General features: G+C 43.5%; 1 protein-coding gene across 1 annotated transcript in view; it reads left to right on the top strand.

Moving 5' to 3' along the window:
- Window positions 1-15,950, top strand: part of csmd3b (CUB and Sushi multiple domains 3b) — a 207,296-nt gene that overhangs the window by 80,728 nt on the left and 110,618 nt on the right. The window contains exon 5 of the mRNA XM_019863576.1: window positions 12,546-12,753. Coding sequence (XP_019719135.1) covers window positions 12,546-12,753 — 208 coding nt within the window. The remainder of the gene's footprint in view (window positions 1-12,545; window positions 12,754-15,950) is intronic.

Raw genomic sequence — 15,950 nt, forward strand, 5'->3', positions numbered from 1 at the left:
CCGCGGTTCTTTCCGTTTTACTGCTTTTCTCCTCAGTCGTCCCTTTTATCTGATTTTCAATTCCTGTTTAACGCGACATAAATTGTAATATCCTCTCCCCGTTGTTGAATATTAATAAAGGCCTCTCGCTTAGCATAAACAATATGGTATAGGGACTCCTTTGCTCCCTTGCTAGGTTTTTGCAAATGGTTTTATTTATGTGGCAGGTAGATAGTGAGCCCAGTTCATTTATAAGAACAATTTAAGTGCATGTGGAATTGTGTTTAGCAGTCCATTATCCAGCCCAGCCGACGATGGGATTTAAACTTGCAACTTCCCTCGTAACGGTTCCGGTGGGAAACTTGCCTTATCATCCATCCTCATCAACTTTTTCACTTCTGTAGCTCCAAAAGCCAAGAAGATAAGAGTGAAATTTGATTATTTAATGTCCTTAAAGGATATTAGAAGCAAATGCAGGGAACACACACACACACACACACACACACACACACACACACACACACACACACACACACCTCTCATCACACATACACTCGCAATCCACGTCTCCACATTTTTTATTTCTTAGCTCGTCCCCTTTAATGTTCTCTCGTCTCTCATTATCGGCATAGCGGATGCTGTTTTAACAATCGAAGGAGGGAGAAAGATGAGATTGAGCCCTTGGTATTCCGTAATTATGTCGGGCCCTTGGAAGTCGAACATATCTGTCCGACCTGCAATTTGTTCGGACCTTTCAATTAATTCCCCCATGAAGTAATAATGAATCTAGAATAGTCATTGTGACACCACTGTCAGTGGGGGGGGGGGGACTAGTTTGTTGGCAAACCTCAGTCGACGCCATTGTGCGGCGGTGGCAGTGTGAGCCAGAAGGCTTATGTCAGGTGCGCTTTACTTAACTCTAATGTGATTGGATTAAAAAAATGTGTTTACTGCGATGGCTCCTTCCCCGCGATGGGATGCTGACGCTGCAGCCGGGACGCACAATGCGGACACAACGCACGCACACTCGCACGCAGAAAGTTTTCGTTCACGCTCTAACACACAGCATCACTCTCACGCAAGCTCAAGCGGAGTATAGTAGCACTGCTGCAGTCAGCAGGGACTCATTTAGCCATTAAATGATTCAGGATGTTCAATCTCAATGTGCGTGTCCGGTGCGAATGCAAATGTGTGTAAGCAGTTACAATGACAACATGGCGATGTTATGAGGATTAGAATAGGAGTGGGGTTGAGAGCAAGGTTTAAGATGAGATTTTTTTTTTTTTGTAAGGGGCAAGATCGGAGGAACCAATTTTGAGTATGGAAACGAACTTGGGAAGGCAGTTTGCCTGGCCATAGAATTCTAATCACAAGGACATGAAACCCGATGAAATTTTGATCTACCCTCATGTCCTTCATGTGATGTGCTCCATCTATCTATCTCGATCATCGGAACATAGAAAACTGGAAAGATGGAGTCAGGTGTCCAGTGTCCAATCAGACATGTCTTTGAGAAAGTCACCATGGGAGCCATGTCAGAGAAGCTAACTCGGTATATAATATAATGGAATAGTAGGAGGGGTGTATTGATAAGATTCACGCAGGAAGCAAGATGAAGAAGACTTTGTGGCAGCCACTTTTTAAGCATGTTAACATGGCAAAAGTTACGACCGTATTTTCCACACGATAAGGCACACCTAATAGCATTTGATTTTCTCAAAAGCTGACAGTGTGCCTTATAATCCGATGTGCCTGATATATGATCAATATTCTGATTTCTTGGACATGGCAAATTAAATGTTCTGTAAAGTGCTTTGTTACAGCTGCAGCGGCTGTGAAAGCTCTATACAAATAAAGCTGTCCTTAATTGTATTGTATTCCCTTTAGCGTAGCTCCATCTAGTGGATGCATAACCCAACCACAGCCGCTATTGCAGCTTTTATTCTATGCGCCTTATAATGCAGTGTGCCCTATATATGAAAACGGTTTTAAATTAGGCCATTTTTTGAAGGTGCGCCTTGTACTCCGAAGCACCTTATAGTGCGGAAAATACGGTACTCACTGATCACCTGCACATTTTAATACACTTAAGTGATAGAAATGCATCCCAGCTTTGGCAAAGACCTGATAATGACCTCCACCATTGAAGTTTTGTTGGCTCATCAGCAGGAACACGACAACCTGAGGACCAGCCTCAACTCAAACGAGAGGTCTCAGACAAACACTAAACCGGGGCTCCTCTGAAATGACACTAACTAGCAATGTGTCATGCATGCGTTTGGAAGTGACATCGTTTTTTTTTTTTTTTTCCTTACTCACGACATGGCTGCCACCCCCGCAGCACACCTCCGTGCCTTTTAAAATGTGTGACAGTTTAATGCTCACTAAGCGTGTCTGGCCTGCCAACACAACACACACATTCACATTCACACACACACCACACACACAGCCTGAGGTGGTGTGTAACGGGGGATTTCTAGGGGGACAGCAGGATAGACAGTTTAATCTGACAGTGGAAGCAAGGTGAGGAAGGGACGGAATTTGTACATCGAAAGATGGAGGGTAGAGGAATGGCGGGCGAATGGTCATTAGGGCGTGCCATTGGGGACTACTGAAAACTTCATCACTTTTCCACAGTCGAAATTGCACTATTCCACACTTTTGACTCTGTTTTAAGTCAAATTTTAGCATTACCAAGTGAGAGATCTAAAGGGCTGAATTAGATTTTCTTTGTCAGGAAATTTTAGTTATCATGTGGAAGGGGAGAAGATGAGGGGAATGGGTCCATCCGATTCTAATAGGATCTAGGAGAGTGTAGGGTTCTCCGTGATCTTTAGTTCATGGAGACTTCTTCAATGAGTACTTCAGACAGAACAGGGAACACTTTTTTTTTAATTATATATATTTTTTAATCACATCACGGCATACAACTTTTGTCTAGTCTCCCCATGCACAAAATGTATTGCTTTTGAATCTCTCCTTTCCATGCGCCGAGATGTAGTCATAGCATGCTCCCACCCCAACTGTAAAATGCTGTGACCCGAATCAACAAAAAATAGACTCATCTCAATGGCTCTGATAGTTAGTTGCAGTTACTGACTGCTGACCACAAAAAAAAAAAAAAAAAACAACTTTCTGTGATGCAGGTCATGCCACCACCGTAGGTTAAAGGTGATCTAATTTTTTATTTTTTATTTTTTTTAATATATATCCTTTTTGTGCATGTGAGACTGATAGGAAGCATAGGATGCGGTGTACACTAACACAAAAATATACCTCAATGCATCTTTGTGTGTGCGTGATGGTCATCTTACGTTTGTTTACCTCACAGACTTTTCCCCTCCTCATGGGCCCCATCTGATTGGCAGCTCTATCCCCAGTTGTCATGGCAATATGATTTATTTATTTTTTTTCTGAGGAGCGGGGTGTGTTGTTTATTGCAGAGACCACTGTTGAGGCACTACCTCAACAGTGGTCAAAAGTAATGTAAAAATTACAATGGTTAAACAACCATGCATGTGCATGGTGTTCACGTTGGTGCTTGGCAGGTTTTGGTGGAGGTCTGAGCTGGGAGTTTGGGGGTAAAACGTAATTTTCAAGGGAGCCTGTCTATTTCCGTCCAATCTGTTGTGACAAGACACCTATTTTTATATGATTTTCCACTAAATTCCCACATGGCCTTGTCTGACATCACCCGTTCAGGCATTTGAGTGCTACTATGTTTATTTTCTCATTGCTCCTTCCATCCTCGAACGGGAAGGGACGAAGTGCCGCACAAGTGGCCTTTTCACATATGTTCAAGTAATTTATATTCATTTCCCATGGACCAGCAACGCATGCGGTATAAAAGTAATCGCACTGATGTACGTTCCCCGAGGGGACTCAATGCGCATGCATGCAATCTTTGTATAGATCGGGCATGAGCTCAACGAGCATGAACACACAGCAACACGCCACGTGATACGATGTGACACGAGAACAATAAACGCGCCGTTGGAGGTTACCGTCTTGTTTGTCTATCGCAAGTAGACACGCATGAGTTGCTCACCAACAGTAAGGAAGGCAATCAAGCTGTTCACCTATGCATGGCATTGAGATGTTGAGATACAACATATTGTTTTTTTTTTCCAGGAAATAGTCAGTGTCGAGCGTTATCTCTACCCTCAAGGGAAGCTATACGCAGGTGACATTACGTAAACACACCCACAAAGTTTGAGAGCCGAGTGCAGTTGTTTCATGCGTTTCCTAATATGTCTTTTGCAAATAAAGGCGCCAAGTGCAGTTGAGTAAATCCTTCACACTGTACACCGTTGAGCCATTACTTATGGCAATACTGTAGTTTTCCAACTCTCTAAATGCATGCTGTGGTGATGAAACATGCCTGTATATTACCTTGTCAAACGTAGCTGCCTCCTGTCCGTTTGCGGGGGACGTCAAAAGATGTTGATCTCTTGCAGGCCATTAATATTTTAAACGTACATGTATTGAATATTAGAAGTGTGAGTAGTGTTGCATTCCTCACCCCCAAAGCGGGCCGCTTTGGCGTCATCCATAATTCAAAAACTCATACTAACTCACAGACGCGCGCGCCTGCATAGCTGCTAACAGGCTAGCAGATCACTTGGGGTCAAAGTCTGCACGCAAGTTGAAAATGAGCCCCAAATCGCCACCACCCGCAACAGTTGCGAGGTTGCAAGGATAAGGAGACAATTCAAAAAATATGAAAACCAAGATTAATGCAATCCGCCTTTCAGTCATGACTCAATAACATGAATAGGAGATGGTGGGAGGGCTACAAATTGCAGCTGAAATGGAGCACTCAAGGATGACGGTCTGACAGCATGATTGTATCATTTATTGTTCTGATTTTATGACAGTTCCTCTAAGGTTATTTCCCAAGGATTGGGTCAATAACCTCATAATATATATCGCTGTTGGTCATATTTGCGACACAATTTTAATTTGCTTGTTAGATTGCGCAAAGTATCCATAGGCGTTCTTTTTTTTTTCTTGCGTTTTCAATTTTTGCATTCATTTCGGAAGGGGAAATGTTGTGTCCCAGTGTCCCGAGGGACGGCGTCCTGTGATGTGGTTATGAAAGCACATGCCCTGAAATCCGTACCACGATAATCTACATCCTCCTCACGGTGAATACCGAGAAAACTCAATTCAGAATTCAAACTTAAAGTATCAAATATAAAATAGCTCCTTGCCCCATAAAAGGCTGCATCACTATTAAAAAAATAATGGATATTTTTTTAAAGCAAAATGTCAATCATGGGTTTGCATAAACCAAGATATGCAGCTGTCGTGTTTGGGTTAAGTCGTCGCTTGCTTTGTCAGATGTCTTATTAGCCTTCTCATCCGTTATGTCAATTGCGTATTGTGAACAAGCATCCTGCAAGTAAACAACAAGCCAGCTCAGCACACACCATCTGGGATTCCTATCTTCAATTTACCTCTTCAAACAATCTTCCACCCTCATTGTTTCTATCTGCATCTCTGTTATTTATCCGTCTTGCCATCTCCCCTTTGTTTTCTCAATAATCCTCCCGCCCCTCCATCACCGTCTTGAGTTTCTTCGTCTCTATCCAATATCCATCCGTCTTGCTTCCCGTTCACCCTCCGGTGGCCCGTCTGCCCACCCGCTTCCACTCTGACTTCTAATTGTTTTTGCCTTGCCTCAAGCCCCCCCTCGCTTTTGAAATCATCAGTCATCATCCCCTCTCTTCTCTTCTTTTCCTGTCATATAGCTTCTCCCTCGCTTGTGCAAAGTTAGCGTCGGGCATCCACCCATCTATCTATCTATCTTTCTATCTCTCTATCTAGCTAGCTTGGTAGCTAGCTAGGTAGCTATCCATCCAGATAGCTAGCTAGCTAGCTATCTCAAATCATGCCTTATTTGGTGGCTGACAGGCTGTTTAAAAAAATATAAGAAGGGAAATGATAGAGGTTTGTTTTCTTCCTGCCATATAGGTCAGGTTCAATAAACTTGTCAAAAAGCGACCCAAAAGAAAATATCGCACGCTTTGGTTGACTGTCACTTCCCCTGCTTTTTAGTCCCGCCCGTGAACAAGACGTTTTAATGGCGACCTTGTTTTTGTTTGGAGTCACTGATGACTCTTTCTTCTGTCCGTCTTCTGGTGGCGTTTCATCCCAGTCTTGTCAGGTTTACAAGATGTCCTTCTGGTACTCCTTGCCGGAAATGCCGCCATAATGAAAGTCCAATGGTGAAAACGTTGATGCGATTTCACCATTCTTTGTTTGGCGAAGGACTTGCCCTGGTGCTTAAGTGCAGCGTTGCCGGTTCCACTCTTGTTTCTAAGAAGTAAACTGCAAAAAAAAAAAAATAATAATAATACAAATAAAAAAAATAAAAAGTAAAAAAAAAGGAACACTTGGAGTTACATTTTGCTGTTTAAGCGTTCCCTTTATTTATTTATGTATTTATTTATTTTTTGCGGTATATTTTAGTGATATGCCTTAACAGCCACTAATGAGTCATTTCAAATAGTGACTTTTATCAGCGTCTTAATGGAAACACAGATGAAATAAAATGGGACATTATATAAAGGCTTATTGTGTTTTAATGACACTTTACAGCCTGTATAAACCATAGCTAGCCTCAAAAGAAATGTAAAGGTTAAGACAATTAAAAGTCTTTCCTTTAAGTTGTGAAAGCTGTGGCATTTATCTGTCAAATCCTTTGTGACAGCCTCTTATTAAAGGCGGCTCTACGAGCTGACACAAATCTGCTAAGAATTCTCACGTCGGAAACGGGAGTGACACTTCTCACAGCGCGCTGTCTTGATTTTTTTATTTTATTATTTTTTAAAAACCTAAGCGCTTTCTTGTCGCGCGTGACCTTTTTTAGATGCAGCAAAAGCTTTCTTCTCCTCCTTCTTCACGCCCGCTAAAAGTTAATGGGACCCCGGGGACGTTACTTGTAACAACCCATAATGTGTCATGTGGTGATTAACGTTGTGTCCTGTGTGATTTGTCTTTTATTATAAGCGTCACTCACTCGGACACTTAACGCCTCTGATTGAAGAGATCCAATATTCCAGAGCTGGATCAAAAAATGTATGTCTAAACTAACTCTACCAAGAAAAAAAAAAGGTACATAGAACTAGGACAAAATCACATGTGCAGATGCTTTCTGGGAGAAGGAAGAACGTCTGAATGTGATTGGAGATTAGTGGTTCCTATCCCGTCCGGGGCTCTGAAGCGTTCAACTCCCGGCACGTCGCTATTTGTTTAAGATTTCACAGATGACATTTAACACTCACCGATAACGAGGGTCTCTCTCTCTCTCTCTCTCTCTCTCTCTCTCTCTCTCTCTCTCTCTCTCTCTCTCTCTCCCGTAAACACACACACACACGCACAGACACACACAAATACAGCTTAAACGTGTGTGGATAATAGCAAGGAGTACGAGCAGGACGAATGAGCGGTAGAGACGATAAATCACAACTTCAGGTGTTTGTTGTCGGGCTTGATCATTTATAAACTCTTCGCACGCGACACCCAAATGAGAAAAACGGGGAAGCACTTCACTCATTCATCTTGATGCCCATCCGGATTTAGACAGACGCCGTCTTGTCTCCCTTGCTTTGTTTACCCTTAACTTCCACCCCGCCTCTTATCGCTCTTCTTGGCTAAGATAATATCCAAAGCAGCAGGGGTGCCATTCGATCAACGACGCAGAGAGAAATGAAGCATTGGGAGACACGCAAATTGATTTTTTTTATTCCCCAACCGCAGTCGCTCCCGTTGGCTCATTTACTCGAGGGGATCATGCCGGCCTGTAACGAAAAAGGTTCCGGCAAAGGGTGTTGTCTTGCTGTGAGGTGTTAATCACGGGTCTGTTTCAGACACGGAATTCCTCAAAAGTGGCATATTCACAGCCGTAGCACGAGATCCTGTCACTTGAGGATTTTTTTTTTGCATACTGTAGCAACGTTGGACAATAGGGACATTAGCAATTGAAAGACTTTAAAAGCATTTAATTTAGCTTGCTTTGAACTGTAGGAACTCTGGACTATTACGCACAACTCAGGGGCGTTAAACAGTATCAAGAGTTGGGGGCGGGGGGGGAAGAACATAGCGACATAATATCATGCGGATTTTATCGGACTTGGAAATTGAATGTAATCAGGGGTCAAATGCTCGCACTGTCGGAATTAAAAACGCCATCCATCATTGATGTCGTCACTGCATGATGGAACGTTCCATCGCTCTTCTGCTCTAATTGGGCTAAATGCCGGGCGAGTTAGTTGAGTGGCAGACAGCAGCTGCTTCTTGATTTGTGGACAGATGGTGGGCGGTGCTGAAGGTCACCGCGCCGACTGTTTGTACGCCAGCGCGGTAGAGATGCTGCCACTTTTTCTGATGATATATAGAGCTGCTGAGCGAGGGACGACGACTGGTGTGCTGCTTTTTGAACGTGCAATTGAACGTGTGAAAGGTGAAACACAGACTGACCAGATTAAATGTAGTTATATGTAAATCTCATTGGCTACAAACACACCCTGTACAATAATACCTGTATACAGAAGGACATAGTAGAGTGATTTTGTCGAATAAAAGTTCACTAGCTTGCTAACGTAACGTAAAAACTCATTTGAGTGAAATCCCCTCCGGGGAGTTCTCAAAGTACAAGCCACACAATTGGTGAACATGGATCGAAATAATTGAGTATCATGATGAGTTTAAACCATGTTTCTATTTCATGGCTATTACATATATGTGCTATTTTGGGGGTGGAGGTTTGTTGGGAAGAGGCAGTATGAGGCCAGATGGTGTCAGATGGCATCAGGTTCCTTGCGCAGTATCAATCCAAGTGGAAACGGATTCCCCCCCGGAGGAGGAAAGTGAGACAGACGTCTTTCCTGGAAGTCGTGATGGGCAACGTCGGAGAACTTCAAGGAGTCGCTGTTGAAGAATGACCCATTAAGCTTTATTATTGAAAATGCCAGAGAGTAAAATGACATGGGGGGGGGGGGGTTCTTTTGACGAATTGTGTCTAGAGGCGTTTGCGGTGTTTACTCGTCTGCGGTTGGGGTGGGAGTGACTCGTTACATTACATTTTATGTCAGGTGAAGAAGAAAAATAAAAAGGGCTGTTAGGGAGAAATACACTGCTCCTTCGCATATATGGAGTCCATTTAATTCTTCCCTGCATGACTCAGGGGTGAGTGGTACTGGTCTAGATTGATGGCTATACATAGAGCGGTACCACACGCTATGGATGGAGAGGTTGATGGATGGGTGGGTTAATGTAGATAAGAGAACAGCCGGGGAAGGATGCATGCAGCCTGAAGTCCGGCAGAGGAGGGAAAAGACAAACAAACATTTGATATAGATGGGCAGTAATCCCTTCACGCTGACATTGGCTGATTGAACCCGCTGTGTTTTGTGAATGTGTGTTGCCGCGGGGTATCTGCGATTTCACCGTACGAGCGATGCCAACAGGAGATGGAGTTATAGCGGTTGTGGTGAGGAGTAGAGAAGTAAAAAAAGAGAGAAAAAAAGTATTAAAAGCAATCAGCAGCAAGAAGAGCAAAGAGGAGGAGATCTTCAGTAAACACGAAGCGAGACAGAGAGGGATAAAGAAGGAATACGCCGATGACTGGGATATTGATGACAGCGCAGTGTGAGGTTTATGGTAAACGCAGGCAGGGGATAAGCAGGCTAAGATGCAGGGATCAAAGCCCCCCAATGCCTCGTAAGAGGGGAGTGGATGGGAAGAAAACACCTGTGTGGAGATTTCCACTGGGATTCATTGTTGTTCATTGGTCACCAGGTTCGCGTTTGTCATACAAGCTCGTCGTCGGAATCATATTAAACGAAATGAGCGGTGAAAACGAGGGTTTAAAAACAAAATGAAAAGGACGATGGAGAAATGCCGTAAAATACAGCCAAGAAAAATTGCACTCTTCGCTGTACTTACACAGACGCCTGTAAAGAAATTGAACAGTTATGGTTAATTTTTGGATTCACTTCAATGGACATTGTGGTGCTTCCTCTGCCTTGACCTCGAGAGTGTTTGCATGCAACTTTGTGGAGCAACCGTGTCAGTGTCTACTCGATTGCAATTCTCGCGGCATAACACTGCTCAGGGAACAGGTTAACATCCTCGACAATTTAATTTTACTGACAGACTTGACTGCGTTCTGGTAGGTGCTGCTGTTTTGGTTAGCGACTGAATTCAAATGGACGTTCTCTCGAAGAACTCAGACTGTTGTCTTTTTTCAGTGTTTGCAAATGCTTTTGGAGATGCACACATGAATTTTGGAGAATTGACTCCCGTGCCCTTTTGAATTGTGTTTTCTATCCAGAAGACCTGCACCTACTGAGGCATGTTAAAAAAAAAAAATCACTCTATCTACAATGTTGCGATCCGTGATTCCCACCCAGTGTTCTAAGGCCAGAAGACAAGTTAAGGCAGTGGTGGTTGGGGAGGCTGGAGAGCTGGTATGGCTGCTGAAAAAAAGGTGGAGGAAAGGGCAAAAGTGGAGCTCACTGATGTGATGTGAAATGATGCGCGCACACACACCCGCACACAACTCCATATTGTGGGTCAGTGCTCAGGTGCTGAAACACAAGCTCGACCTCCCCAGGTTGCCGTGTGCAGTCCGAGTGCATTGCTAAAGTGCAGCCAGAGCCCCCCCAAAAAAATTGCTGATAGAAGAACTCTCCATTGGCCCCTGACATGAAAAAAAACAGTGGTAAAGTCAGTCAGTCCCACCACCTTTCATGCGCCCTCCCTGGTTGTGATACCAAAATACCTGCGGGGATGTTTCCTAATACAACAAATCGCAATGGTGTCCACACAGAATGCAATGGGAGTTGGTGCTGGTGTCAGACACTTTGTCACCTTCTGCAAATTTGCCAGGTTGCTTTCCCACTGACACACAGCCATTGCGGGCGACTTCAAGCCTCAAGGTGTGAAAGCAGCTCATAAAAGTCCATCCAATGTGTTTTGAAGCAGCCGGGCTATCCTGGTGGTGACAATGCCGCACGTGGATGAAGTCAACCGTTCTGTCTCAATCTCGCTTTAAAAATAATCCCGTAATTACAATCCGGACCTTTTCCTCATTGACAGAACACACTTTTTATTTATTTTACTGAATGCTGCCATCTTAAGGTAGTACCTCACGAGTACTACAGGGCTCCCCAACCACTGAGCCTCAGTCCGGTATTTGTCTGCAGGCCATGCGGTACCAGAGAAACTGAACGCGAGATATTTCATTGTCATCAGTGTCTGAAAGAAATTTCATTTTGACAATCGGTGGCGATACGGGGGTGAAAAGTAGCCCGCAGGCTAGCAAAAATGAAATCCAACAGCAAAACAAACGTATTGATGGTGGTTCGTAAATAGTAGGCAATAGCAAGGCAACAGTATGTCTCAGGAACAACAGACACTTTTTCCAACATTTAACATTTGTTACTTTGTATTGCAGCACGTCTTCAATACATTTGATACAAGCGAAAAGACTGGAAACGAATGCTTAAATCCTGCCTTTTATTTGCTTTTTCTTTCATCCCACATTTTGTTTTTCCCGACCTGTTCCTGTGATCCCCGTGTCTATTCTTGGCTCGCATGCTGTACTTCCTGTCTGCTGTGCGAGTGTGTGTTTCTGATCTATTTATTGTGTTTACGCAGTATTTTATTTTTTTATTCTCTTTTTTTGGGTGGGGGTATGGCTTAGCCACCCCCTGCGGCCGCCTGGAGGGTTTCTGTCGACTCGCCCATCAGTGTTGCTGATTGTTTCTGCCGGGAGACGTCATAACTGCATTTGTCGCTGTTTTTGTCCTCTGGAAGAATGTTTTGTCTACCTGAGTTACCTCCCTAATGTGTATACCTATAAATTATACGCATATAATTTATATTCACAGTTGAACATGGTTTTTGACATTGTATCTTTTTTTTTTTCTCACTGGGGCACCAATTTAAGCAGATGTTGCTAACTTGTAACATCTGATGCCCCAGTGAAGCCAAATGGTTCAATGTCATCCAATGTTGCCCCCCCAACCCCGTCCTCTGTATAAATTATGTTCATAATTTATGCCGTTTGCACAGCGCCGATCCATGTGTCTTTATCTGTTACGCAGCAAATCAGTCAATAGTTGCAATCCTTGCGAGTTGCCTATTGAGGAGAGAGAGAGAGCGAGAGATTCAAATGTTATTTGGGTGTTGACCACAGGAACTACAGCCTAACCCCCCACAACCGCACTCCAAATATGTTTTTTTATTTTTTTAATGCTACTTTTCTTGGACAAAATTGTCATTAACGACAATTGGCAAACCCATTTCTAACATCGTAGCTATAATACGTGTGAAGTAAGAGTCCGCGTGTATTGGGTGGGAGAAGGAAGGCGGGGCGTTAGGCTGTCTTGCCTGCTCGGTGTAGAGAAAATCCATTTCCCATTCCATTTTTTTCCGAATTGACCCACCCGTCTAAAAAGAAAAGGGAAAAAAATGAAATAAGTCCACCCGTCAGTCCCTCCTCCTCCTCTCCCTAACCCAGATTTTTCTATTTGTCACTCTGATTTGATTGACAGCTGAGGACACATGTGGGGGCACTGTGCGGGGCGGCAGTGGGGTGGTGACCAGTCCCGGTTACCCCGGCAACTATGGTAACCAGGCCGACTGTACTTGGATCCTATTGGCCGAACCCGGAGACACCATCTCTGTCGTCTTTACAGACTTCCACACCGAGGAGAAGTATGACTACCTGGAGGTGGAGGGATCAGAGCCCCCAACCATCTGGTGAGTGGCCTCTTATACTGTTGCTCTCAGAGTTGTGGTCAATGTTTGGATATTTGACAGTAAGATGTTGAACGAGCCATGTTTTTTTTATTTTTTTTAAACACTCAAATAGAGTTCCTTGTTTTGACTTTGAAGAAAGAATAACGGTTTATTCACCTATTGTTGAAGTTACAGAATTTGAAATTTTGGTCGAGATTTTCGCAAACATCATGAAAGTTGACATCTTTGATTTGCTTTCGTGGGCCGCAGAAAATGATGTGGCGGGCCAGATCTGGCCCCTGGGCCTTGATTTTGACACCTGTGGTGTAAGAGTAGGAACGATTTTCAACACATAGTACCTTCTTCCACATCTGGTAGAATAAGGCCTCGCGGGTGTGTGTCGTTCTTTTTGGCATCCTTGAAATAGTTCAATTGAGAAATGGACAGTCTTCTGGCAGTTGCTGTTAGTTTAGCAAGCATTAAAAATAAAGGACTAGCAAAGGTTCAGCTGAATTTTCTGGTTATTTGGCCAGTAATATCATGATCTGACCCACTTGGCCCCCCCTTATGCACATCGGATACTGCAGGTCAGACAGCAGTAATAAGGTAACTTGTCTTGGGTCAAAAAGAATTGAGATTTGCTTGAGACTTGAAGGTTACTGAACTTCAGACTTGCGCATTGAATCAGTTGGTGTATGAGGAATACGCCAGCACGTGGCACAAGAAGCCATGATGCTCAGTTTGCGCTGCACTTAAACAGTTTTTGATTGGGTAGTTTTATGTTTAGACAGTTATTTACTGTAAATATGAACATACGCCTGCGTTAAGGTAGCTTAGCGATAGCTTACGCCGGAGTCCTCTGGGGGGCCCCTTAGAGGGAAGAGATTTTTCCAAGAACCCCCTAATCCAAATGCCAATTGAGCATAACTACCCTGCGCACCACTGATTCCTCTTCTTCGGTAAGGAGCCATAACTTAATGTACTCCAGCTTCTAATGGGCAAGAAGCTCTATTTGGTTTCTTCGTTTTTTATGGTCGAAATATTACCGTAATGACCATACACAAGGCGCATCGGATTAGAAGGCAAATAATCCATTCCAAGGTCAAATTAAGGCTATTCTAAATGAACTCCACAGACACATTTTTAACATTAACTGTCAATACATTGATAAACAAGTCATTATTTGTGACATATAAAACATTCTGTCCAAATGTTAACGGTGGGGGCGTCATTCTGTCACGAGCCTCGCATATTTTACTTTGCAAAATGCAAAAGCACTCGTCTCTGCCCTTTAATGACAAATGTCAAGGGTGTAATGAGCTGCGTCATTACGTTGAATGCCGTATCGACCTGTTCGCCGTTTGCAATCATCTGCAAATGTGTCACACAGCCTTGTTGACAGTTTGAAATGTATGCGATTGGTCGGCGTTTTTATCAAGAGTCGACAAAAAAAAAAAAAAAAAAAACGCCTCGAGAAATCATTCCCCAAAATATGGTTCCTTGATAACCGAAAAAAATCAGCCCCCAAAGTTGTTTTGTTTTGAAGCAGCCCTTTCATTCAGAGGTCAATTAGGCCATTTTCAGGGGTCCTTCAGAGACCAAGACCAAGTTGAAACCACATGCACTCCACAGATAGGCCACACTAAAACGTTTTGTTTTCTTTCTTGTGCGCTGTGTTCAGAGCCTGCACGGTGGTGAGGTCTAATGACTCGCCATAGAACTATAACTCAAAACTTGTTTTGCGAGCTTCTGATCTCATTAGATGACTCAGATATACCGGCACTCTACATAATGTGTATTTGCAATAAGGGGGGCCTACTTGAATTAAAACAAAACTGCAGAACAAATATTGCGTTCCTATCTGCGGACACCCACCTTGCACCCACTTACCTATTTTTAGCCTTATAACAAACTCAATCCTGTGTTTATGGCGTGCGCTCATATCTCCCAGAAAGGATAAGTCACGCCAACGTGTCAAAGTCCACACCCATCTGGCTGAATGGACTACGGCTCAGAACTGAACCCCACCGTCGCATTTATTTTGCAAATATGAACTTTTCAACCCAATTCCAGACGGGGGCTCGGTTGAGATGTGAGCTTTTGCGTAGGGAGTAAACTAACAACGCTTCCCCGGAGATATCAGCACATCCCGTCCGCTGTTCAGCCTGAGTCACTTCTGTCTTTTTAAAAATAAAATGTCAACACAACATTTATGTGCGCAACCCTATTTTTTTAGACGACAAAATACAGACAGATTGAAAGGTTTCAATTAAGTAGATGTTTCGACAGTGGTCACAGAAGGTGAAAACCAGCAAAGTACTATATTTGTCTAAATAGGGGTTGGGGGGGAGACGATGTGACGATATTATTACGGGTTACCAACTGCAATAATGGAGAGACTCGGCAAAACAAAACAGTCTGTTGGCTCCTCGGGGAAACAGAAAGATGAACACACGTTCTCAAAGTGTGGTAAAGACTGCCTGTTTATGAAAGGCTTTGCGTGCTTCTGCAGGTGCTGCTATTTTGGTTAGCAAGAGTTCAAATGGTTCTAATTGCTCTGTTGTGGTTCGCAGCCTCTTTGTAAAGACGTAAGGTGGACATTTCTCTTCATCATGTCTTCGTATTCAAATTGTATCCGCCCTTTTCTCTGCATACTGTATTTTCTTTTTCGGCTGTGATTATTTTTGGGCGTCGTTAGTTTGTCTTAAGCTCCGGGCGTCTATTAGCTGGAAGGCTTTAATTGATGAAAAATGGTCTTGATTTGTGTTCATTACATTGAATTTACATTCAACTGGGATGCGTGCATTCCTCAATCGACCAATGTTTCTCATTTCCAACTGCGTCTCTTCGTCAGGACTCTTGATTGTCTAAAACGGCATCACAGCCACCTGTTGCTCTGGCATCCCGCCAAAAACAAAGAGCCGCACTATTCACAAAGGAGCGACGACGCACATGAGCAACGTGTACCCGCACATGAATGCTACGATGTCCCGAAAACATGATGTCAGCCCCATTATCTTCCCCTGCCCTCAGGTCAATTACAAACAGCCCGCGCTGTGATGAAATCCACATTGGTTACCTGATCAATATCCTAATTTGCCCAAAATCGATGAGCAGTTGGGGGCGATGAAATATGATAAGTGAACCAACTGACAATACACAAAGGCCATTCGCTGCCGGCTGCTCCACGGGGTCGTGCAAATCATGGATTTGTCTTT

This window comes from Hippocampus comes, unplaced genomic scaffold, assembly GCF_001891065.2.
Source record: "Hippocampus comes isolate QL1 unplaced genomic scaffold, H_comes_QL1_v1.1 scaffold91, whole genome shotgun sequence".
Lineage (NCBI taxonomy): Eukaryota > Metazoa > Chordata > Actinopteri > Syngnathiformes > Syngnathidae > Hippocampus > Hippocampus comes.